This window comes from Perkinsus marinus (assembly GCF_000006405.1).
Source record: "Perkinsus marinus ATCC 50983 genomic scaffold scf_1104296933122, whole genome shotgun sequence".
Taxonomy (NCBI): Eukaryota; Perkinsozoa; order Perkinsida; family Perkinsidae; genus Perkinsus; species Perkinsus marinus.
This window is the reverse complement of record NW_003215247.1, coordinates 35,490-60,056: the sequence shown is the minus strand read 5'-3', so window position 1 is coordinate 60,056 and position 24,567 is coordinate 35,490. Positions and strand designations below refer to the sequence as shown.

The 24,567-nt window shown below is 48.0% G+C and overlaps 8 protein-coding genes across 8 annotated transcripts; 1 reads left to right on the top strand and 7 right to left on the bottom strand.

Moving 5' to 3' along the window:
- Nucleotides 1-3,563: 3,563 nt before the first annotated feature.
- Pmar_PMAR009524 (Alpha/beta-gliadin A-V precursor, putative) lies at nucleotides 3,564-6,654 on the bottom strand (the record flags this gene model as incomplete). The annotated part of the gene is made up of 17 exons (XM_002785248.1): nucleotides 3,564-3,855; nucleotides 3,899-3,991; nucleotides 4,046-4,139; nucleotides 4,371-4,465; nucleotides 4,515-4,629; nucleotides 4,681-4,788; nucleotides 5,007-5,096; nucleotides 5,150-5,215; nucleotides 5,358-5,411; nucleotides 5,464-5,568; nucleotides 5,699-5,785; nucleotides 5,831-5,899; nucleotides 5,951-6,083; nucleotides 6,182-6,298; nucleotides 6,346-6,395; nucleotides 6,446-6,522; nucleotides 6,591-6,654. 17 exons carry the CDS (start codon nucleotides 6,652-6,654, stop codon nucleotides 3,713-3,715), a joined length of 1,560 nt encoding a protein of 519 aa, XP_002785294.1. The 3' UTR covers nucleotides 3,564-3,712.
- A 295-nt stretch (nucleotides 6,655-6,949) lies between these two features.
- On the top strand, nucleotides 6,950-8,467 carry Pmar_PMAR009523 (conserved hypothetical protein; the record flags this gene model as incomplete). Its single annotated transcript, XM_002785247.1, has 9 exons — nucleotides 6,950-7,039; nucleotides 7,355-7,475; nucleotides 7,523-7,617; nucleotides 7,662-7,741; nucleotides 7,788-7,881; nucleotides 7,931-8,022; nucleotides 8,099-8,166; nucleotides 8,213-8,304; nucleotides 8,354-8,467. The coding sequence occupies 9 exons, from the start codon at nucleotides 6,950-6,952 to the stop codon at nucleotides 8,465-8,467; spliced, it is 846 nt and encodes a 281-aa protein (XP_002785293.1).
- A 618-nt stretch (nucleotides 8,468-9,085) lies between these two features.
- On the bottom strand, nucleotides 9,086-9,934 carry Pmar_PMAR009522 (conserved hypothetical protein). Its single transcript, XM_002785246.1, has 3 exons — nucleotides 9,729-9,934; nucleotides 9,511-9,682; nucleotides 9,086-9,234 (listed from the first exon to the last, which is right to left on the bottom strand). Exons 1-3 carry the CDS (start codon nucleotides 9,921-9,923, stop codon nucleotides 9,104-9,106), a joined length of 498 nt encoding a protein of 165 aa, XP_002785292.1. The 5' UTR covers nucleotides 9,924-9,934; the 3' UTR covers nucleotides 9,086-9,103.
- Nucleotides 9,935-10,046: 112 nt separating this feature from the next.
- On the bottom strand, nucleotides 10,047-12,000 carry Pmar_PMAR009521 (amine oxidase, putative; the record flags this gene model as incomplete). Its single annotated transcript, XM_002785245.1, has 4 exons — nucleotides 10,047-10,937; nucleotides 11,332-11,409; nucleotides 11,459-11,591; nucleotides 11,806-12,000. 4 exons carry the CDS (start codon nucleotides 11,998-12,000, stop codon nucleotides 10,165-10,167), a joined length of 1,179 nt encoding a protein of 392 aa, XP_002785291.1. The 3' UTR covers nucleotides 10,047-10,164.
- A 771-nt stretch (nucleotides 12,001-12,771) lies between these two features.
- On the bottom strand, nucleotides 12,772-13,835 carry Pmar_PMAR009520 (conserved hypothetical protein; the record flags this gene model as incomplete). The annotated part of the gene is made up of 8 exons (XM_002785244.1): nucleotides 12,772-12,912; nucleotides 12,958-12,992; nucleotides 13,038-13,139; nucleotides 13,228-13,391; nucleotides 13,440-13,495; nucleotides 13,548-13,675; nucleotides 13,724-13,787; nucleotides 13,824-13,835. 8 exons carry the CDS (start codon nucleotides 13,833-13,835, stop codon nucleotides 12,772-12,774), a joined length of 702 nt encoding a protein of 233 aa, XP_002785290.1.
- Nucleotides 13,836-14,728: 893 nt separating this feature from the next.
- On the bottom strand, nucleotides 14,729-15,226 carry Pmar_PMAR009519 (hypothetical protein; the record flags this gene model as incomplete). The annotated part of the gene is made up of 3 exons (XM_002785243.1): nucleotides 14,729-14,848; nucleotides 14,892-14,965; nucleotides 15,136-15,226. 3 exons carry the CDS (start codon nucleotides 15,224-15,226, stop codon nucleotides 14,729-14,731), a joined length of 285 nt encoding a protein of 94 aa, XP_002785289.1.
- Nucleotides 15,227-15,474: 248 nt separating this feature from the next.
- On the bottom strand, nucleotides 15,475-17,886 carry Pmar_PMAR009518 (hypothetical protein). Its single transcript, XM_002785242.1, has 8 exons — nucleotides 17,629-17,886; nucleotides 17,424-17,540; nucleotides 17,207-17,346; nucleotides 17,025-17,154; nucleotides 16,780-16,890; nucleotides 16,550-16,730; nucleotides 16,382-16,476; nucleotides 15,475-16,208 (listed from the first exon to the last, which is right to left on the bottom strand). The coding sequence occupies exons 1-8, from the start codon at nucleotides 17,875-17,877 to the stop codon at nucleotides 16,182-16,184; spliced, it is 1,050 nt and encodes a 349-aa protein (XP_002785288.1). The 5' UTR covers nucleotides 17,878-17,886; the 3' UTR covers nucleotides 15,475-16,181.
- Nucleotides 17,887-23,455: 5,569 nt separating this feature from the next.
- Pmar_PMAR009517 (hypothetical protein) lies at nucleotides 23,456-24,540 on the bottom strand (the record flags this gene model as incomplete). The annotated part of the gene is made up of 5 exons (XM_002785241.1): nucleotides 23,456-23,488; nucleotides 23,522-23,676; nucleotides 23,726-23,884; nucleotides 23,932-24,037; nucleotides 24,316-24,540. The coding sequence occupies 5 exons, from the start codon at nucleotides 24,538-24,540 to the stop codon at nucleotides 23,456-23,458; spliced, it is 678 nt and encodes a 225-aa protein (XP_002785287.1).
- Between the last annotated feature and the right edge of the window lie 27 nt (nucleotides 24,541-24,567).

The window sequence follows — 24,567 nt, the reverse complement described above, 5'->3', positions numbered from 1 at the left end:
CATTGACTTGGTATCACGACTTTGGTCGAGTATTTTCTTCTGTCTTATTGCTTTCATCACTCCATTAAACGGAATACACTTCGTTGTCCAACAAAATCCAGTCGTTCAGTTAGTTTGGAGTAGTGGGCAGTGGCACTACCGTAGTGGGGCGAAAGCATCCTACGTTGACACAGAACTCGTGAGACTCGAGAGACCAAACCACGAAATCCTGTGAAAAGAATTTCTGGAAACTTGAAACGATGGATGCTTCCCTCCCAAGGAGTAGCAGCGAGATCACAGGATTCTCTCGCCAACCCCAAAGAGTGTCCTCATGCTCTCTAGCGGACGACTCTCGCTGGACTATTCATACCTCCCAAGCTAACTTCAACAGGATGTGGGTGGATTGGTTGAGGAAAGTATCCGATAGTTGAACAATGAGACTCGCTTGGTGACCTAGTCCACTCAGCTGACCGCTATAGATCACTTTTGGAGTGTGATTATCGCGCTGCGGTATATGTGAACGAACGAACGGTGGCATGATTTCGGTGAAGCTAGTGGGTGTGAGACATCCGCAATCAGGCTTACCTGGTGGCGCCGCCACGGCACTCTCCTTCCCAACCCGCCTCCTACCGTCTGGTAAGAGCACGGTAACCGGGACTTTGCCCAGCTCTGAGCAGGCTTAATATAGTTAGTACCAAGTGGCTACGTTCGTAAAACGATATCACGGGTTTACTTGTTAACGTAAGCTAAATACCGATGCGGATGGTCGCGTCGCTTCGCTAGCAATTCGCACTGCAGAGATGTAACTGTGAGGTGAGACGATCTTCCCGGCCCCGCCTGAAAACAGTGAATCCTGAAAAAGGTGAAGGGCGTGTGAATCCGTTGTAGGGACTTTTTCTCCCACTAAAGCGGGTGAAAGCCTGACAATAGTGAACAACAAACTCGCCCGCACCGGTATCCTAAATATCAGTAATTTTTCTACCATTCCTTCCCGAACCGATTCAACTTTCAATGACTACTCTCTCTCCGGTTGATTAATGTTCGAGTAGTCAGCTTGCTCACAAGAATCGCAGCGCTTTGGACCACTGAGGTCCGGGGCCCATATTATACAGATTGTCATCTTTCTCACGCCTAGTTCTTCGTTGCGTGTCTTGAAGCGACTTTTCAAAAGTAGGAGCAACACGAACGGTCTAGTAATAGCTTTCGAGTCACCCTATGCCATGGTTGTGGATAGGAAGTAGTACTTCCGAAGTACTGAATGGTGCTCTTTCTTCGGGCTCCGGAAATCTGTGTCGTCTCCAGTCCACTTTTGATCAAATATTTTGTCTTCTGTTCCACTGTTCCATTACGAGGGAGTGAGTTTCCAATCCGTAACCAACTAGCTGAAATACGCGATTGCCATGAGCAAAGCGTTTGAGTCCAATGTAGTGACTATAGGAGAAGTATGGGAACCTTGTTGATGAACAATTCTGGCAGTACCACAAGGATAAATAGCAATGCATGAGGCAACAGGTCCCAATGCATGTTCCTCTTGAACATGAACAAATACAACTTCTATACTGAGCTCCTCGATAGCATTGTATTACAACTCGTGGACCCGGAGTAACTGCTGAGGAGGCGTGCCAGCTGAGTTAGGCAAGATTACTGGCCCGAGCTGGTCAATACCTCGACCGCCGCGGTTGAACCGGGTCTCAATTACAAAATTACCATAATAATGATCACAGGATTAGAAACTTGGACAGTCGGTTACTAACTTTAACGCCTAACCACTACACCTTTTCAATCTCAAGTTCAACAATTGAAAGAACAAATTAGCTGAATGAAATTTGATTTTCGACGAGTGAAAGGTGTTTTTCACGAGATGAAAGTTCAAATTCGAAATGAAAGTTCGATTTTCGGAGACCGGTTGAAAATGAAAGTTCAAATTCGTAAATGAAATTTATGGATTCGGAAACGCAAGTTCAAATTCGTCAAACACAAGACCAATTTCGACCAATGAAAGCCCACTTTCGCCACGTCTCGATATGCGCTATTCACATTCCACGAGTTGGCAACTCGCACAATGTGCGAAGACTGCTCGAGGTACTTCTCAAATATGAACAGTTATTGCACTGAGTGAGATTCACGGGTGGTTCTCCGGAACGTTGGGTCACATCGGTCCGTCGGACCGTCGGTCCGGGATCGATGTAACCCGTCGAAACCTGAACTTTTCGTAGAAGTTTGGTCCGGTTCGGTATTCGGTCGATCACAGTTCGGTTCTGATAGTCCGGTTGGGCCGTTCGGAAACCCAACCGAACATGTGCCGACCCGATTATCCTTCCGATGTCATCGGAAGGGCAATGGAGATCCTCCATTAGAGAATCAAACTCGAACAATCTTCCGGTTCGAATCTCTGAAAATTCTTCATTGCAAATTTTTGAATTGCACTGTACTGTTTCAGAATTAGCATTTAGCTAATCCTGATGTTCTAGCATTACAGTGCAGGTCGTAGAGCACCATCAGCATTCCAAATTTGCGAGTCGCAAGTCACAATCCGTGGCACAACGCTAACGAGAATTTTCTTCCATCGAATGAAAGTGAGCTTTCATTGGTCGAACGTTGGTATTGTGTTCGACGAATTTGAACTTGCGTTTCCGAATTCATGAATTTCATTTACGAATTTGAACTTTCATTTTCAACCGGTCCACGAAAATCGAACTTTCATTTCGAATTTGGACTTTCATTTCGCGAAAATCACCTTTCACTCGTCGATAGTCTAATTTCATTCATCTAATTTGTTCTTTCACTTGCTGAATTTGAGATTGAAAAGGTGTAGACCAACCGGTCGATTACAACACATATGACGTGAGGTGATCTCGGCTTGAATTTTGTGGCCACGCGCTCATGGCGCGCGCTAGTTCCTTCACTGTTATCAGGGTTCGCGGGAAATGTATTTCGGTTCACCATTTCCAGGATTCACTGTTTTCACGGACAACCGATCTTCCCCGCGTTTCCGTACGTCATGGCTTGGTCGCGGGCTGGAGCAACCTCTTTATTTCATCCAAATCCCTCCACTCCCGGGAACAATTATCGAAGAGGGTGCAGGCACGCACTGTCGGCACACTCACTGAGGGCCACTCAGCCCTTGTGCCGCTGAGTGTGTTCCCCTCATCGATACTTCTAGGTTCGGTTCGTACCGAACCACCCTACCACGCCCGCGCGACCAGGAGTGGGATATTCAAGATACATTTGGTGTACCGCTCATCCTCTCGCGCTGTTCCTCAACTTGTCTCGGACTGAACCTCTCAGTTCTTCGAGTACGTGATTGGCTACCTAGTTATTCTACTTCTGGCAACACCTCTCTCTACTCCCTCCTAAGATGCTCTATTCGAGCATTTGCTCTTCGAGGAATAGCATAATTTCAAGTGCCAGTAAGATTTTCAAGCACCATTTTGTGCAACAGTAACACTACTTCAACTACTAGAGAGCTATATGTGCCCCTCTCATTGTGCTGGGACATCGCATATACTATCTTACCACCTCGATTGCTTCTATAACTAAACAAAACTCGATCGTTCGTTGAAATAGGCGGCCTTGCCTGGATTGATATACCCCGTAACCTTGGCTCAATGGTGAATGTAGACTTAACGAACTGCACTTCGTCTTATTATTATACTATTACAACTTCGGAAGCGCAGAAACTACTACATCGCCTTAATAACTCAGTTCAGCTACGAGCAGCCTTCCCCTCAAACTAAATCATGTATCCTGTGGTTCTCGGATACATCATATTGGGAACAGTTGGGAATCCTTGCTGTTGGCCATATCCCGGATAGTACCCACCCATTGGGGTCGTCTGGGGCGGCATCATCATCATAGCGCTACTCTGAGAAGCACCTGGCAAGCATACTCAGACATGCATCGGCAACAATGACATTACTAGGAGCAACAACTGGCGCCTGGCGTAGTCCTATCTTCCGTATGAGCTTGTTGATCCTCTTTGCTGATGCTGTACGCTTCTTCCCCTTCCGACCTAGAGATCACCTTCAGCGCTCTTATAACTGGGCACAATGCACATCCAACTTACGATCCTTCTTCTTGGTCGCTATCTCGTCATCAACCTCGTCCTCCCCCTCCGGTTCATTGAAGGGATTCGTAGCGGATAAATCAGGCGTGGACCCCTGACGAACAAGACTGTGCAGCAACGTCTCGTCATCACTATAATCGGAATATATATTGGACTCCCTCAGTTGAGCCCCGGAGTATCTTCACTAATTAATCATATACGAATTCGGATAGAAATGCTCAGAAACCAATATGAATTTTCCAAAATTTTTTCACAACTCCGGTATTGCCACCAACGCATGTAGTTGACCATGTGCATATTCTCCACCCCTGCGCTATCGACTCACAGCTTTTTTTGATTTCTTGCTCGGGGCCGATTTCCCCTTCCACCACTCGCCATCCGACTCCTCATCGTCATCATCTTCATCCGAGTCAGAGAGCTCTGAGACAGACCTTTCCGGTGCATATCAGACAACTATAAGGAACACTACCGGCTAGCGCACTCTTGAGATCTGGCGTGGACGAGAAGCCAAGACTCTTATCCAGAAGAGACGACGACAGAGCGAGAGACGTTGCAGGATTCGCCAACAGATTCTGGGAGGCAACCTAAAGCATATAAAACAATATAGGCATTCGAGATGAAAGCGCCGCTCTTACATGCTGCATCGTGATGAGTCGTAGTTGATTCATTTGAGTATTGAGATGTTGCAAGAGTTGAGGGTTTGCCGCAACCTGGGGATTACCCAACATTTGAGATATCTGTGCCTGAACAGCCAGTGATAAACAATACGATTGCTATATCAACAGGATCTGCAATAGCGAGTTCCACAAACAATGACGAAAATTTCACCAACGACTTAGTCAGGGCAAGCTCTCTCAGGATACTCAATGGCGGGATGAAACCACTTATATACGTGGACAACTGGCTTAGCGTGTAGACTAATTTTGATTCCTCTCCTGGGGCCCTTTCTGCATATCACTACCTGCATCATCTGTATGAACTGCGCCGTCTGCTCATTCTGTCGAGCTTTTTCAGAAAGCTGTAGAGTTGTAGCCGGTGCCTCCATTGCAGCCTAAGATACCCAAAACAAGGCTCCCATGAGAACAGACAACAACGTCTACTCACAGACATAGTATCGTACAGCTGCTGCATGAGCATGGGGTTTTGCAACATGGCGGGATTAGCTAGCACCTGACAACATCGGAGAGATGGAAGGTGAGGAGACAACTCACACTATACAGAAAAACTGCGATTAAAAAAGATGTTTTAATTTATACGTGCACACTAGAAAACTACTACTCGGCAGATATCAACTTTGGCTGAGCCCTATTACCGTATCCAGTTGATACTTAAGATTAACGAGTAGCTGCTGTTGTTGATTTTGTATCTGAGACCAAGCCGTTACACAAGCTAACAGCGACCAACCATGGAAGACTTACAAACATCATTTGTTGTTGTGTCTGCAGACCCTGAGGATTCATCGGACCCATGGGCAACTGTTGAGGCGGCATCGTACCAGGCGGTCCCATGCCTACCGGCTGTGTCTGAAGACGATTCGGTGACTACCACAATAAGCTCGAAAAATGAGAACATTTCGCCAGGAGTTAGACGCATTCTCTCAAGTGGATCGGGCGTGGGTAACGATCTCGCTCGCAGAGTTGAGATGATCCCTACTGGCATCATCCCCGGCATGGTCTGAGGCGGCATGGCCATATTGGGCATTGTATTCATAGGCTGCTGAGGTCCATTATAATACATTCCCTAAAATTCACTCACTACAATAACTGGTACCCCATGACCCCTTACCGGCTGAGATGGCATCATCTGCGGTGGGTAACCAGGCTGCTGATATCCTTGTTGTTGCACAGCAGGGGCCTATGAGCACGCTGATGGTAGGAACAAAGCCCTACCGTACGGAGAACCTACCGTAGCTGGTGGTTGCTGCTGCTGCTGCTGCTGAGGAGGAGGAGGAGGTGGTGGTGGAGGTGCTGCTGCTGCTTGGGGAGCAGGTGCAGGAGGGGCTGCTGGTACTGGCGTTTGGAAGAACGGATCATCGTACCTAGCAAAAACGGCAAGCTGACCACCGGTACTTTATATCGTCTATCGTATATCGCGACGGCTGTATCAATTCTGTCAAGAATCGTCTAATCATATTACTCGTCATCCCAATCAGCTGCAGGTGCCGGAGGAGGAGAAGGCTTATGATGCTTCTTCTTCTTGGGGGTCTTGGGTGCCGGCGGCTGCGGCGGAGGAGGAGCAGCAGCACTACTAGACCTAGCATAGAGTCCTTTTCGTGAGATTGCTCATAGAGAGCTTCTTACTTATGCCCCCCTCCGCTTCGCTTAACCTTGTCTTCAGGTGAGTCCAGGACCTAAGAAGAGCAGCACTTCCTCTAGTAAAATTCTCCTAGCTACTCGGTACATGATTGAGAGCTCTATTGAGATCGCCATCTGCACCACTCCACATCTCAAGGAGCCAATCATCGTCTAGGTCGTTACCTGCCGTTACAGTGGCATGTTCCTACCCTTTAGCCTCCCCTAGAGGCGACCGATGCTGTTACTATTACCCATCAGAGACTTGGCCTGGGTGCAGAAGTTCTCAAAATCAGCGTCTTTGGAGCGAAGAGCCATAAAATCACAACAAAATGTATAAAACTGATGCTAGCGCAACCCAGAGCACTCTAAAGCACAGTTTTCGAGTCAGCAAGGACAGGGTCACGAATCAGAAGCGAAAGCATGCTCTTCTACTCACGAATCGGATCAGAACCCCCAGGCAAAGAGATGTCTCAGGATGGTGTAGAGGCTGCACGCGTATGCTCGTGTCTCACGATGCTTTTCCGAAACAACGCGCACGCCATCGTGATCGATATGACTTTTCATGGTCACCTCTGCGAACGTCTGCACATATCTCCGTGTATCATTGGTTATGTCTGTTCAACGGGGCCTTTTACGCTTCTCTCGAATCGCGAGGTCTGGCGGCGGGGATGTGAAACCAAGATGGACGCTTCCCAGCAAGGTAGGAATACTTTGGTGCTCCACGCCCTTGAACGCTCTCGTGTGGATGGTCATCATCTACACTGTGATGGTCTATTGTCTCGAAGAAGGACACGACTATGCCGCTCGCAACATGGAATCAATGCTTATAGTCTCAATAGAAACTCTGATTCGCTCCTTATCGTTATGAACCTCCTTCGGCGCAGTCTGGGAGAATTCTGTGCCCAGGCTAATGCCTCTGACGAGCTTTGCTGTCACTCGTCTTCGCAGGCCACTGATATGTGATTTTCTATACGACTATTTTGTCGAGCTCTCTCATAAGCATTTATTGTTTCAGGACTACTTGAAGTATTGCTACCAACCCTCCATTCCCGACAAGCATTACTTTGGTGCTCACTGGAACTACGTTCCCGCCACTATGTGGCTGAGAGCTAGGAGACCAGCCATGGAAAACATCGGTAAAGTCAGAAGCAATCCCTTTAGTATCACTCGCCGATTGTCTCAGCTAAATCCATGTTTGGGGTGGCCAAGGAATCGGCTCAGTATGTGACGCAGCCTCTAGGCCGGTTCGTGCAGTATAACTGCCCAGGTTTTTTACATGTAATGTAGCCGATGAGTTATAGACTCATGCGTAATACCCTCAGAAAGTCGTCGCTGTCTTTGGTTTGTGGTTGGCCTATTCTCTATCTCTACGATATACTTATGGGGACATGAACAACCACTGGTGAGAGTTCATCCTTGTGGTTGTCTTCTACCAGCTTCTTTCGAAGGTTCTATCTAGACAAGATGCACTCCTACGCCCAAGCTAACGAGTTGGCTGATAAGGGCTTCTGGGATACTAAGCAACAGGCTGAGGCGAAGAAGGTCGGTGTCCCTGCTACCACTCAAATCAACTCAGCGCTTTACTATTCAGGAAAAGGAGTATAATGATACCTGCAACAGGCTCAATGGCTTGTGGGATAAGGCTATCTCGGAGGCAACCGAGCAGAGGAGTTTTTCCAAGCTGTAATGTGGGCTTTTGTGGCACGGCCTTTGCGGTTCTCGTTGGAACATTTTCACTTTCCGATCTGATGTATCTCAGATGTGAAGCTTTGAAGGTTGATGAAGAGGAGCCTCTTCCCTTACAGGGAGTACCCGATAAGGTCCAATGTAATATGCTTTTCCTATCATGAAATAAATGAGATTCATTTTGCAGGGAGGTTTGGTATGATTCCTTATGGAAATAATAATCCGGACACGCAGCTATTCCCAACCCCAGAAGAGGAACAGCCTGCTGGATCATACCAGGTGAGTCCTTCCATCTTGCTGGACCTTACTGGACGTCACTCTCTATCAGTTTATGGATCCGTCGAGTTACGGTGATTACATCGAACGTATCGATAACAAGCCCAACCCGATTCGAAAGGCAAGGCATTTATTCACTAGTGCTTACATGCCGCCGACGAAATAAAGTTTTGGTGCTCGATGAGACGGATCAATGCTTTTATGGCTATCATCTGTAAGAGTTAGTAGATGTTTCCTCGCGTGAACCCGCGGCTGTTGTGTTATATTTGAGACTGTACATTACGATTCATATCGCTGCTGGTCCTAGCGAATCCGACCGGTTTTTCATCGTTGAGCCATCGTTCTCTTCGAAACTGTCAATACTGATATGATACTTGTCGCTCAGAAGATGAGATATTTCTGTAGAGTATGGTGTTAGTACTGCTACTACAGTGCAGGATATTGTATGATACGAAGGAGCTTGATCGACATCGCTTAAGGAAGAGGCAACATACGGATGTTGTTGCACTTGGATGGGTTCGTCATAGCACGGTTTTCGTGAAAAGAGATAATATGAATCAATGGTACACGCGACACGAACCAGGTTAGCAGCATCCTCCTGTGCCGAGTATGCCTATGTGTATGGCGCACGCCATTAAACGGCCGCTGGTGCTTGAATTAAGACGCTCTTCTCAATTCTAAGGGTTTCAGTTCAACTGTGCCTTCCAAAGGCGAGAACACTACGATCGCGCATGAATAATATCAGCCAATCATTGGTCATTGAGAACGCAGTACTAGCACTTTTCAGGAAATTATTTCATATCTAATTTTCCCTGCTCCGTGCAACTGAATCGCACCAATGACTCGCAGCGCTTAGAGCAAGAGTCTGTGGGATTATCGACAAGTACACCGTGCCAATCTTGCGGAAGTACGTCCCGAAGGTCTCCTCGGTACCTGCTGGTAACGGGCGTATTGCTCACGGAAAATAAAAACGTTTGCAGAAATGATGGTGACGCAGTGTTGCAATGTATGTTCGCTTCCCTCAACTGAGCTCGAGCATTCCCTCAATTGCATACAAATTCGAGTAGAAGTGTACAGAAACCAACAAGAATTCCCAAAATGTTCCTCAGAATGTTCTCATTGTCACTAGCACATATAGTTGACAATGCGCATATTCCCCCCCCCCCCCCACACTGATCATTGCCGAGTCACTCTTCCAACTCTACGTACCTTCCCTAGCCGGCCTGGCCTTCAATAGGGGAAGCAATATTAGAGTGTCTAGGAGCAAGTTCATACCGATGAAACATGCAGAGAGCCATAGAGCCCTCAGATAGGAAAGAGGACGGTCCTTAGGGCACACTCGCAGTAAACACCCTAGGCCACAAGAAGTTCCAACAATAACCTGAGAATGGCTTCAAATGAAACCAGATAACAAACTTCTGTCTCACCATACAGTTTTTGAACGTATACTCCTCCAGCTGGAGCTCGCCCTCATCATCGAAGAAGGGAATCGAAACGATGAATGGCACCAACCACGAGATGAAACTCCAATACAGTATGCTGCTGCCTTTACCACCAGCAGCAGCAGCAGGTTGGTGATGAGATGATTTCTTCTGGCACTGCCTTGAATCCTCGTCTGTCATGTATTAGTACTACAACAGCGACTAGTCACAGTTACGTCTCCGAGAGGAACGCACGAATTCAAAATTATTGACTATACTAACACGAGTCTGGCTGTGTGAAAGTTGAGGCTAGCTGCCGGGACACTTCGAGGAGATAAAACGGAGGACCTAGGATTCGAACCAAGGTCCTAAGCAAATTGTTAGGAACAGTAAGCAACTTCTCCTCATGCACGTCCAATATCATCATAGATCGCCATACGAATCATACCGATTGGTGAGTTTCCATAGAGGCAACGACCGCATTGAACTGGGGCCTCATCTTGAGTATTTCTACAGCTGCATCCTCGCCAGACTTCACCGCCGCCTCGATGCCAGCCCCAGCGAAAGCCGCCCCGATAAGATGAACATGCTGGTCTGCGACCGACCCCCTCAGTTTTTCGACGGCCGCGCGGTACTCATCATTGAAAACCGGTAGTGCAGAATCCCATCGGGATACGTAGGACGCCAACACGTCATGATCCGCAAGCGAGCATATCTTCATCAGAGCTCGAGAGGCCAGCTGAGACCATTCATCATCAGACCAATTCCTCAAGGGCTCAGTACGAGGCCTGTAGTAGCATCTAAACAACGCCGTCCCTGGAGGAGATCTACCAGGGAACTTCTCATCTACGAGTGCCACAGCACGCAGACCATCGAAATCGCTCTGCATGTCCGCAGGGATCGAGAAACTGTGCCAGCCTTCGCTTTCACTGAGTTCCCGGACCAGGCAGTAGACGGACACATGGCTCATAAGCTCACCATGGAAAGGCTCTTCCCCAAGCATAGCGCAAGCCGCCTTCTCCGGTGTGGCGATCACTACTTCATCCGCAACCATCTCGCCACCATCCCATGTCACTCTCGTCCTTGCGGCATCAGCACCACGTTCGAGTAAAGAGACCTCGGTGTTGAGTTTGATATCGCAAAGAGGTGATTCCTCGAGACATGAGTGCATTGAATCGATCAGCTCTCCCATACCTCTTCGGAAACTAGAGATACCTACAATAACGATACTCGGCAATGTATAGCAGTGTTGGAAAATACTCACGTGGTCAACTACGTGTGGTGCCGACAAGATGAAAATTTTGAAGAAATTTTGCGAAATTCATGTTGTTTTAGTACACTTCTAGCCTGAAGCGTCATATTGTAACGAGGAATCTCTTGAGTTCAGCTGAGGAAAGCAAACATATATTTCGACACTGGAGTTTCACCTGTCTCACGCGAGTTGCCGTAATACTCTGTGAAAAACGTTATATCAGTGTCATGCGGTTGTCGTGAAATATATTTTTCACTAGTGTTTTTATATCACGGGTGAAAGTGAAGTGTAACGCAGCCCAGTTATAACGAGAAGTGTATTCTCCACTGATGAATAACATGACCATGCGATTCTCACCTCGGCCGAAGTCCTCCTTCTTGACCTGGAAGCCCAGCTTCTTTGCAGCTACTCCTCGGTCCAACTGGATCAGTGTATCTAACCACCATCGAGAATAGAGTACAAACCAGTGGGGGGACGCTAGTACAGTTCTCGTCAATCTCGTAGTTCTCAACAGGCTCCTGGGGGACGATATCCTCCTCGATGCCAAGCGCCCTCGCTATTCTAGGTACTGCAACAGCTCGACGGACGAAGCCTTCACCACCAGCCTCCCAAGTAACCTGCAAGAATAAGCTCGTGTGAAAACGATGATGTTGTTGTTCAACAAGATGATAGCGACACACCGAGAGTCCTCCTTATACTCTATAACTGCATCACCAACATAACATCTATATGATATACACTCTACACTGTATCACAGATCTATAGTCCATCGTTATACTCAATAGGAACTACTATACAGCAAAGGACCGCTATAGTGCCCAATGAGCTCACCCCATTGTCCTCGTATCGCGTCCAGCACTGGCCGCCCATCCTAGCCTCCTTCTCAATCAACGTGACTCTAACTCCATTCATGACGAGGTAAGTAGCACAGGTGAGTCCAGCTAGTCCGGCGCCGATGACAGCAATATGAGGTCGGTGGGCTACGTCGTCCGTCGATGGGCGAGCAGAGATCGAGCCGTTTGACATTATGGAGATGGTAAAAGCTGATAATATTGAGTATATATTCATTTAATCCATCCGTCGTATGCAGCCAGCGAGGATATTCGGCGTATAGGATGAGATCCCACAGTAGACCCACGGGTAGTCATTTATTCATAGAATTTCGGAAACAATTATCAAGATGCCAATTTCAGTGTGAAACTCATCTCTACAGCGAAAGTACTGAAGCCATCAACTAAGGATTTCGGAATGGGTTCACTGAGCACTATGCGAATTCAGCAGACAGAATACGAAGCCACAACTCGACAAGCTCCTAGAGAAACACTCACAACTAAGAAGACTGACTCTTCCTTCACAGATGGTCGAATCTGAGAAGGCGCACAATCACCCCGCGAACTACGATGAACGCTGTACCTCAACGATAGCGTTGGGCCAGCGAGTGTGTATTGTCCTCTGTAACGACTCGCTGTTATCTGCTACAGCATAATTCCCGTCGATGCTTGTGGTGACGACCTGTGGACAGCACCATCAAGGCTCAACCACATTGACAACCTTCCACAGCGTTAAGAACAGCCCTCGTGAACTACTGTGCGTATGAGAATCGATGTCAACATTGAGTATACTAGTACTGAGCTATACAATAGTTATACAACAGACATTTCAACTCCAAATTCCAACCGCTTGTGAGTAGGTCGCGTGCACGGAAGCTCATATTGCAAATCGTACTGAGCTCACCTTGATTTCACTCAAGCTTGGCCCACCAGGCTTCTGACCATCGTAGAGATACCTGTAGGTGAGCTACTTCCAATAGGGCATCATAAACTCTTCCTCGTACAGGGAGTAGGCCGACGGTCTGCTCAGGCTAGTTTCCAACTCCTCCAGCTTGCTCTCCCCGAATAGAGCCTTACAGAAGATGCTCTGGAAGGTATCATACAGCACCTAAGGCCGAAAGAAATACAAGTGACCATACTTAGGCGTTTTTACAATGGAGCCCTCCAGAGCTTCTTTTTTCACCATAGCTAAGATCTCCTCTCGAGAGACGCCCTGTGGTATCTACAGCACACCTACCACAACTGCTCGAGCCAGTTCACATACGAGCTCATCAGGCAGATCAATAGCGATCATTTTATCCATCTGTTCTACTGTGGCGATGCCTTCATCAGTACCTACTAAGTAGATATATAACGTCCTGATATCACAGATTCACCGAGAAGCACCAGACCTCCGAGGAACTGTACTAGTACCAGCACTTACAATTGGCATCAAAGGCGTCCTTCAGTTTATCCTTCACTACACTGACAGGATTCCGCTTCACGCAGTTGATATTTCGCGAGTAAAGCAAAGTGTAATGATTGGGCGAGCCAATAACCCAAAAGGGCAGTAGGGGGTTCTTATACTGACTGCCCACCGTGACATACCTAAACTCCGCCAACTCGCACTACCCCAACCCTATAAGAGGCGTCTACCTGAGAGCCTCCAGCTCAGTGATGTAGCCTACCACAACTGGCACTTCAACAGGAACCTATGATGAGTCCCCTTGAGAAATCAACACCATAGCGCCCTCCTAGCCTTACCCCACGGAGCATCATCCCACCTCCCATAGACTCTTCACCATCAAAAACATTTGAGACACAACGGCCGAGCAGACAGAGATTGACCAACTCCTGCGAGCAGTGGCCAAACATGCCCACCAAGACACTACCTAACAATCACATTACCATCTACACCCAATCGCCGTCAAGGATACTACTTGGATCATCCATGTCAGACCGGCACACGGCTGGCCCACCTCTAGTGAGTATAAGGGACAGTACCTGAGCTCCATCAGAGAGTACAATGCCTCCTACTACACGTGAAGGCATTACGAACGATACAACGGCCGTCGGTGAGCTCAAGAGGGGCTCCGTATACTGAATTAGCAGCTTCTGATATTCCTCAATTGTCTCCATACTTCTCCTCCACATAGTAGGGGGGCCTCCGGACCCGTCTATGGAATTCGATCCAACAAGTATGCATATATAACCATCGCTGCCTTCTGGGCTCTTACAGCGTGTCCTGACCAACGAGCCACCCAATCAGAGTCGCCGACTATCAGCGTGGAATAGCCACGTGATAGACTCACATCATCGTCGCCATGGAATCAATAAGAGCGCCTGTGCGTGCTTCTGCCGAAATCGACTCGAAGTTCTCTACAGGCCCTTCTCCATGATCAGGAAATCTACAGCGAAACATCCGTATAACTGCGTGTCCCCCCCTTGCTGTTGCATACATGAGATAACGCAGGAGGAACCCTTCCAGAGCTGCCAGGACTCCACAAGGGCCTCCACCCTGCTGAACTATGAAGGGCAGTGTCTCGCGATGATCGCCCTCCTCAACTGCCCACCACTACAAGCAAGCCTCAACACACATTATGCCGTATGGTAGTACTGCTGTGAGAGGCTGATGCATCCACCGCTGAACATCATCTTTTGTACATCCCTCTCCTGGGACAGGACCAGGACCGAAAAACACATCCCATAACTGAGGACAAGGACTATGCCATCGCTAGCGGTGTTGCATGACACCTCATCAGCTAAGCCAGCTGAGATCTCAGAAAAATGCATCTCGCCGGGATCGAACCGGGGACCTTCCGAATCGAGAACTAAGCTATTTGATCGCATCCGTTTGCACTCCGGGCTCTCTATCCAGGACTGTTCATCTCCTCCACCAACTTTCTCGAGCGCTAAAAAAAGCACCATATCCATCAGCAACACGTTTAGGAACGCTCACTCATAGAAAGGTCGTACGTTGGCGTCAAGCCCGCCTGGTACAGCTGAGCCATAGCTTCCGCGTACTCATTAGCACTTGGGAATACCTCCTCAACCTCTGACGGTGCCTAAAGTGTAACTATAGTAAACTACAATAGCACACATCACTACTCTATTCTCGCTGGACCCAGCTTGATCAGACATGCTCAGCCGTAGCGTCTGTTGCAAGCCGACATCTTGAGCATCTGAAAATGAAGACTACCCACATGACAGAACCCACGAAAACCACAAGCCTAGTTGAAACAGCATCTTAGCACACTGAACTGCAAGGCACAAAACATAGCGACCTCGGAACACCAGAGTAGCCGCTAGGGACGAAGATAGAGCCTCTAGAAATGTTGAGGTCAACGAATACCTCTATTGATTTGCTCCGCCTTGGAATCTATTAAAGACAGTCGAATGGCCTCTGCTAGTTCTGGATCATCATCGCCACTTTCTGCCGACATCACATTCAAACTACACAGACATAATCCCTTCACTATTCTCTTTAACACCATTACCCTCCTAGAGTATTCAGTACAGTATTTTGATGCGATTACGTGATGTTTAGTAGATATGATAAGTAAGTAAGTATACCTACTAAAGTAAGTATGATCAACTAGTAGTTGATCATACCTACTAAACATCACGTAATCGACAACTACCAACACAACAAGCACTGAATATAGAAGACCGATAAAAAAAGTGAACTGATCAATGTACCGAGTGCCGACTTCGGCATAGATCCAACCATCCGCGAGCCCGAGAGATACCTCATCAAGCGATACTTCGTAATACTAGAGGCGAACGAACGACGGCGAGCACTCAACAACAGGTGCCGCAACCTTGCGGGATCACTCCTAGGATCATGGTCACCAATCATGACTATAAAAAAGCTGGCTGTGAAGTGCGAGTTAACTTTTGCCAGGCCCCGCAAATGCCCGACTATTTCAACTACTACCCCATCAAGCTACAAGAAGACTACCAGGAAAAGGTTAACGCTAAATTGATACCCCAGATGCATATGCTACGATGAATCGAGTTCACCGTGCCGAAGAATAATAGTATAGACACAAAAACGATGGGGAGCGCCCTCTAGACGAGCCCAACCTCAACGCAGACTTATAAACATCGGGAATATATATACCAAAAAGTGCTGCAATGATAACTAGTGTGCAGCCGAATTGACGACTACTGAATAGATGTGCTGAACAACATCAACTTCACTCATAATGTACTGTGATCCTAGTTCAGCAAATATCATCTCTCAGAGTAGTAGTTTACGATAGATAATGACATCAATGATAGACCTTGAGCAAATGGTCTGGATATGTGATAGTGGTCAATAGATATTCAAAAGCGACATCTCCTTCATGGTCACCGCCGCGAAGAGATTTCTATCATTGGTACTACCTAATCTTCTCAAGGTAGATCCTCCCCACGATGAACCTATATGATTATCATCCAATTACACGATGCCTACTTAATCATATCACCCATGGCATCATACTAATAACAGCTGCATGTCAGGCGCGACTAGCGTATCATCACTCACTCGCGCGCTCAGCTCACAAACCAACAATTTCTGCACTTATTCTGCGTCAACGACCAGATGTTACTACCTCCTCAGTGACGCCAGTACTGACACATCTCCTTGATTTCTCCTCATCGATGTGCTCCGCCTCTCTCTTGAGCGCGTCGCACCCCATAGAGGGATCTAAGAGGACTATTCCACTTCGGAACAATTCCTGCTATTGCGCCGCCCAAGACCGAAAGCTGTACTATATTACCCTCGCCAAGATGATCAGTCTCACTGCTGAAAGAGGACGACCGTTCAGAGCCTCCGTCTTCCGTCGAACGCTCGCTAGTTCCACTACTCCGCTTCAAAGCGAAGTTGCGTTGCCTTAGCTCGTTGTCAACACATAAACGACCGAACATGTCTCCATCCAACAGCCACTCCAGCTCACGCCCCTACACGTAGACGTGATTCCAACACGAACAAGGTGAGCTGTACACTTACAAGCTCTCTTGCTGTTGGTTCCACTGCGAATAGGCATGTTCTGATATCCCCACCACGTTGGCGTAGAGCCTCAGCGATAGACACGTCCGCATATTGATCACCAATAAGCACCTTAACAAAACCTATCATCATCAACATCCCAAAATTCACGTCCCGATTCAATACGGGCGAATCACTCGGAGAGAAAGGCAGGGGCCTAGGATAATGCTCCTACTAAACATGCCCATTCACTGCCAGTTTATTACCACTCTTTGGGGCTCTGGTTGCAACGCGGGAAGTATCGCTAAAACTGAAGCGAGCTTCGGTGATCGACAATACCCAGAATTGCAATACTGACGAAATTGCAGGTTTACCATGGCGAACTCCCGACAGAACCTGAAAGCGTGAGGAATCCACCTAGGTGAGGCTCCGCCGTGCGATAACTCACTCGTCAGCATGCACAATAGTGACCTTAGATAGCAAAGGGAGCACTTGCGGGTAATACAACATACAAGATTGCTGTACCCAGCCAGGCCCACTGCTGGTTAGAATAAACACATAACGATGGGATAACGAGAGGGCTCGTCCCTGAACAGCAGTTATCACGAAAATTGAAGCACTGTTAGTCTCGACAGGAGAGCAAAACTAAGACATTTCCATCTTACCAATAACTTCAGAACTTGTGTTTGAAGAAGACGCGCGGCTGCTAATTTTTCAGCAAATGGTTCTCTTGGATTTGTTACAAAAGAAGATGGCAGAAGAGTATCATCCCAGTCGAATATCTGATAAAAGATACGACACTACAAGAATTAGTTATCGTAAACAGGTAGACAAATCCAAGAGGCAACAACCAGCCCACAACGATATTACCACAGCCGTCTCCGGCAACGAACGACATGATGACCTTCGATCAAGCTCATTCTGATTGCCATCAGAACCTACTGCTCGAGTTGTAGCAGGATTGCGAGCCTGTGATTGTTTAGACAAATTAATAGAGGGGCAGTCGGAGGCAACCATGCGGCTGGCATATAGGCTATCCCTCTGCTCGGGCGCGGCAGGTTCGGCGACAGATTGTGATAACGATGACGGAGGGAAGGCCATCTTAGAAATTTCAGACATTGTTGATTATTATACTACTGGGGTACAGATTAGAGCCAATTGAAAACCTCTGTTGTAGCAAATTAGCAACCTTCGGGCACGAGACTTCGCCAATATAATCACGACTACATGGCTCATTGAATAAAAGACGAAAAGAGATGCGGAAATCGAACTGGTGAAAACATGACGCAGACCCTTCATCTTCGCGCGCGCCCTAGGCTTCTTGAGAGCTTTCGTGAAATCACGGTGACACTGAGGGAGTGTGCAGGAACGGGCGCTTGCCGCTGCGCGCCCGCCACATTTCTCGCTCCGCTCACAAATTTTCTTATGCCGCCCATGGGCATTTCTTGACCCGCCCTCCGAAATTTCTTTTTTCGCCCATTGCCGTTTTTTCATCCGGCCTCCGAAGTTTTCTTCTTTCGCCCATCGGCGTTTCTTGACCCGCCCCTTTTGACTAAACCCGCCCGTGCTTTCTCCTTTTTCCGTAACGGGAATGTCAACACTCTAAGGTCGGACCTGTTCATTGGAAGATACAGCCCCCCTCCCTCAGACTCGGTAGTGTCATCAATGGCTTATAGTGTGCGATTTCACTTTCTCGCGAACAGGCGATGCTTCAGGGTTTAGTACAAGTCCTGCAGATAGCAATGGGCCTGGTTAGGTGCTCGCTCAAAGAGGGCTGCATATACCCCTGCGTTCCTTCTCCTCCACTTATCTGACACTCTCCTTGGTGAGCTATACCTCCGCCGTCTTTTACTGTGCTAGTAAATCTCGTTCATCGCGAATTCAACTGATTATGTTAGTATGCTTTCCAGTGCTTCGCTATAGATTTGACCTACAAAGGAAGTATTGGAGGGAGATGGTTCCTTGACGATGTGCGTGAAGGGCCCAAATAGAGATGCACAGTACCAGACTGGCGGCGGTGAGACCCAAGAGTAGAGAGAAGAGCGCGAACCCGAGAGCGATGACCATCAACAGTACTTAGGAAAAAGTCGAGGGCATTGTGGGGACGATGAACATGAGGGGGCGGCGCTAAGATTCGGGACATCGCTTTCTGTCAAGCAACTGAAGGTTATCAAGGAGCAGATGACGAAAGGTGATGCTTGGGTTTTGTCTGTAAAACTTCTGATTCACTTATACTCAGTTGTTGGTCGTGTATCAATTGTCCGTCGGCAAAGATTTTACCCTGTGAAGACGGGAGGAGGGCCGCCTGCGACGGAAGAAGCGATGTGCACTGAAGAATGGTTACTTTCAATACAGGACCTTATAGACGGGAACACTCGTTCCACTGGGCTTGGTGAGGACCTCGAGGCTGCTTTCAAAGCTATCGTGGATGATTGTAACAGATTCATAGAGTTCCCTGACGACAACCGCATCCTAAGTGGTGACGCAGACGTTGATCCACGACTGCCTCGTTGTATTGGTTTAATTGGCGGAACACATGTGATTTTAAGGGACGTTGTGCCATTGGATAACAGGACGGACTATATCGACTCTAAGAGGCATATATCACTCAATGTGCAGGAGACTGAAGAGGTCGTGGGCGATATGCGACGGCAATCTTAGTCTTCGCCCCCCGGTGAAAAGTGCACGGGCGGTTCTAGCGTGCTTTTGCTTGCATAATTACCAGAGTCTCAGGGGAGACCTCGATCAGATGGAAGATGATAATGAGGGAGAGTGCGAGATCGACGAAGAGGCCGTCGAACCGGGTGCTGAAGCTATGGCGGGCATAGAGTGGAGGGACGCTCATGTTGCCGAATATTTCGCCTGAGGGGATCGAAGGGAATGATCATTATGTAGAGTAGTTCGGGTCGTAGTTACCCTCATCTTTCCGATGATTTTGTGGGCCTTGTGTTCCTGTCAGTGGTCCGGACCCCCGATACGAATCACGGCAAAATAACGTGGAAAATGGAGATACTCACGGCGTGAGTATGATTCGGAATCACATGCTGAGTAAAAATCTGATTCTGAATCTGTGTCGTTCTCGACTTGAGTAAAATACTCACGAGTATGAGTTTTGAATCACAATCACGTTGAAAAAATCTAGAATCATGATTCTTACTCACTGGGTTGAGTAAATACTCTGACTCATTGATTCACAATCAGAATCAGTGGCTGAGTATGATTCTGAATCAGGAATCATGATTCTGAGTCAAGAATCAAAATCAACGCTTGAGAAAAGTCAGAAACCAGGAATCGTACTCGCGAATCATACTCACGAATCATGAATCTTACTCATGAATACGGAACCTGAATCAACACTTGTGAATCATGGTGTGAGTTGAATCAAAATCGGAAATCAGATAGTGAGTTGAGTCAGTGCCTGTGATTTTCGAATCAGTATCCGCATACCGCCCCAGATCACTTGTTGACTTTGATACCTGATCCAAATTCATCGTGTTTCCAGACGCATGCGTTGGAGCCGTCCGCTCTTCGCGCGATACCTCGGATTTTTTTCTCGCGCGCGGTACATTTTTTTCCATGCGGCACAAATCTTTCTTCAGGAAGAAAACTGGTACGTACTAATTTTTCACTCGCATGGTTCCGCGCACATTTTCGATAGCATCCGGACTCCGGATGCCTCCGAGTCCCGGATGCCAAAGTCCTCCGAATTAGACTTGGGACATACACGTCGTTAGTAAGAAGGCAGATGAGCGAAGCCAAAGGGAACGTGTAGGTTGGACCCCCAAGTGAGTCCCCCAGCCGCTGGGGAAACTGTGGCACGTCCAGTTTTGGTCTGCGTCACGCACTAACGCACACTGCGTGCTACTAACGAGATAATCTCATCGCTATCATCAGAGACCGTCATCTGCAAATTCTGAGCTGCTCTTCGAGATATTAACGTCGGACGTCAAACGTCATGAAACTGTTTCATTGAAACATCCAGTTTCAAGGATTGATATCATTCTGTTAATACCTAGTGGGAAATTTGATGACGGATGACCGACATTACGCTCCTCAACTCAATCTTGACTCACTATAGTGCGTTCTTCATCTCTCTTAAATCGCTTCCCTTCTCCTCCAGCAAAATAAAGGTAGAGAACTAAACGCGTCCTTTGGCGTCTCGCTGTATTGTCTTGTCATCTCTTGTATGATACCAACGTAATTGAGCTCCGGTCACTTCTAAGGATCGCTATGAAGTGTCCTATTAGACACTTCCCATGGCTAATCCGTCAAATTGTTTGACGGATAAGCCACGGGAAGTGTTTGACTCAATCATAAGCCCATCTTGAAGATGGCATCTTCGATCTATTCGATGGATTTCAAAGGTTGTACTTCCAGATCCCTATTTCGTCCATTTCGATGTACAAAGATTGATTTTACTTATTGAGCCGTGACAATGTCGTCAGAGTTGAGCATCCACATGAGATGAATGGAATCAACGAGCAGAAGCAACTAAGAAGAGACGGCGACGTGGTATCCTGGAAAGACGTGCGCATGGGACGCGACTCGCTCCACGCGAGACCATACGAGTGTCTTCACAGTTACTGACTCAATATCAAATCCAACCATCGGACAGAATTCCCGTAATCCATAAAGTGACAATGATAGTAAACGTAATGCGACGACAAGGCCAGCATGAGCATCATGAATCGAGAAGCTGCCCCGTTTGACGCTCTTTGCTGCTTATCTAGCTAACATCCGAGAAACCGTTCTTCGCATGATGTGAATCACATCCCATATACCCTTGGCTACCATAGATAGCAGGACATTTTGCTTTCGCAGTTAGGAGTCGTTGCCCGATTCGTTACCACGAGGAAGTGAAGTCTTTTCGGCCGATAGAACAACGGAGTTATAATTCGGGGAGCTTGTAGGAGTACTACTCATGGCAGTCAATCGGGCTGTAATTGCTCCCACTTCAACAGGCTCGAAGTGCTGCCCATCCGTGCTGTCAAAAGAAGACGGACCACTTGAATGAGTATCATGCAGAGTGTCGGTCGCTTGTTTGGATTTAGCAGCAGTTGCAGCAGTCTTCAACCTCGGACTCAAGGCGCTAGGAGATACACCGGGAGGCAGAGGCGAGGATAGCTCAAGCTTGAATTGTGCTTTACTGGTTGGTTTCGACATCCCGAATTGGGACGCAACCACTTTCCGAATATCGCTCTCGGAAAGAAACGCCGACGACTGTACAGCAGCCGTAGAAATGGGGCTTGTCAATGACTTCGATTCACTGACTTGGAGATAACCCATACCAGCTCGCGGGAATCCACCTTGCATCGGAGTCGCTATCCGTGGCGTCTGCGAGGTTTTGTTATGCCCTTCGGAGGGTGACTTCGCTGATGATTTGTTTCCGCTGCCGGCAAGACAGCATGAACGAGGCAGTGATACAGCCGAGTCATTTTCATCATTAGCCTCAAGGAAATTCGTCACAGTATGTACACCAGGAGGGAACGTTTCGACTGCATCATTGGGAGTCGGCCCCGGCCTTACTGCTTTCATAGGAAACTTGGACGTCCCAGTCATAGTAGCTCGGGCAGTACCGATGCTTATAAGCCGAGGTGAAAGTGGGTGATTAAGAGTGCCGCTCTTAGGTATAGCCTTCCTCAGAACCGGCGACTTTTGTGGCACACTTGCCGAGACAGATGGACATGGACGGGAGCTGGCACCGCTCCTGCAGCCAGGATCGCTTGATCCGCCTTGCGAGGCGGTCGATGTACGAGCAGCTGTTGTCGACATCTTCCTAGCCCTTTTAGCTGCCGGCGACTCAGATTTCCGTCCACTCGAGGGGACGCTAGATGGTCTCAGACGAGCCTTCATGCGCAGGAGGCTCACTCTAGACCACTGCTCGAGGCAATCATCGAGGTAACATCTGAGAGCACGATCAGTCTTCCATTGCTCGAAGCGCAAGTCTGGCCACCTATCATCGGGATCTACAGTATGCAGCATAGATGCGCTGATAGTCCCCTTATGAAATCTCTTTGTTAACTCTTGGACATAGTAGTTAACCCATTTGTTCGAATCATTGATCCCTTTCTTCACCACGGGAACCTTGAAGCCCATCCGTTCCCAAAAGAGACGTTCCTGGAAAAAAGGAAACTGTTCGTTCAAGAAAGATGAGCTGCAGACCGGCTCAAAGAGCTCGATAGATGTGGTCCGGGAGACTACGTCACCACCTGATAGGGCCTCCAGAAGCAGCGTGTTAAATTCTCGCTTTCCATAATCCATTGGAACGAGCCGGGGAGGAGCCATGCTCCATGAAGCCTGTCGACCCTGAGGGAACACAGTAGGGTGACAGGCTTTGAGGGACTCAAGCTGTCAGCTACTAGCATGTAGCTAGTACAGTCTAATACGTTAGCCCGAGTTAGCATTGCTGACTCCGCAACTACATAGTATTGATGAAGATGGATTCTACTCGCGATTCCATAGTACGCTATCCATACCAATCATGTGCTCCACAGGCATGGAAGGTTCAATTCACAACTTATGCAAGGATGGGATGCACCCCGAATTTCGGGATCTTCACGATTCGTTAATGATAGACCCACCGAAACACGTCCGTTCGATTTCAGCCACAACTGCACTCACTGATTTGGCAAGAGCTTTTTATCAGCGCATCTTCGCCTCCTAGTGGATTCTTTGATATCTTGGATCTGTGCGTTGGTTAACCCGAGCTGAAGAAACCACCGTTCTCCCTCTGCGAGAAACATATCGATACGTAAGTACTCACCGCAGAGTCCAGAAATACAAAAGCCAGATTCGTAGGCGGTGGGCTGTTGGCGTTGTCTCCCCTGATTGCTTTCAGCAAGGTTATTATGGCATACGTCGTGAACCGGAGCTCTCCGAAATCACACGCGTATACATAACCGTCATCAAGAAGGTCCACTGAATTCGACAAACCTTGTATTGCGATATCTACGACTATCCATCTCACCTAGGGCTGCAATACACTCCAAATCCTTGCCCAAAACAGCCACTTCCCCCAGAGAGAGCATGTGAATGGCAGGACCACGACGTCGAATGGAAGAGAGGAGAAGAAGGAAGTCCGACTTAGATGGATCCGGGACCTTGTCGCGGAACGAGAACACAGGACCTGGAGGGGCACTCCGGGTGTAAATGTTGGATTTGAGGTCACAGTACTTGGCTCAGGATCAGTCAACAAGGCACTCGCAACCCTCTTCGCCGAGTTGGAAATGATTAAGCCACCACGCGGAACACCTCGGTATTGCGGAGTGGTGATCATAACCTTAGGAGAACGCGCATTTAATGTCCCCTCGATGTGGGACGATGCCCAGTTCACATGACGGAAGCCAACAAACTGGCCGCTATAAGCTCAGACGGGGGGTTCCCTAGCCTAGGGCTCACCCTTGATGAAACTCCTAGGCTAGGGTGAACCGTAGTCCAATGGAAGTTCGAACGAGGCACGGAGTCTGACAACGCGAGTCCACCAGCCGTTCAGCAACTCGCAAGCCGGTACAGAAGGTTATCATTCGAAGTCGTTAATCTCTAATCCGCACCCCATACCTTCATCTCGTGGTAGGGAATCTCCATCAGAGCATCGGGGGGTATGTCTGGCTCATCATCCTTGGGCATTGGAGCTATCACCGAATCGCCATCATCAGGCAGAGGGGCCTGCTCCGATAGCTCAAGAATAACGTCAGCTCGGATCTCGTCGACCACCATGGTAGTATTTCGCATTGTGGCAACAGCCTCAGCCGTATCCCATGGAGCGATGTTGTGATCGGACATAGGAGGGTAAGCCTTCCTACTGAGGAG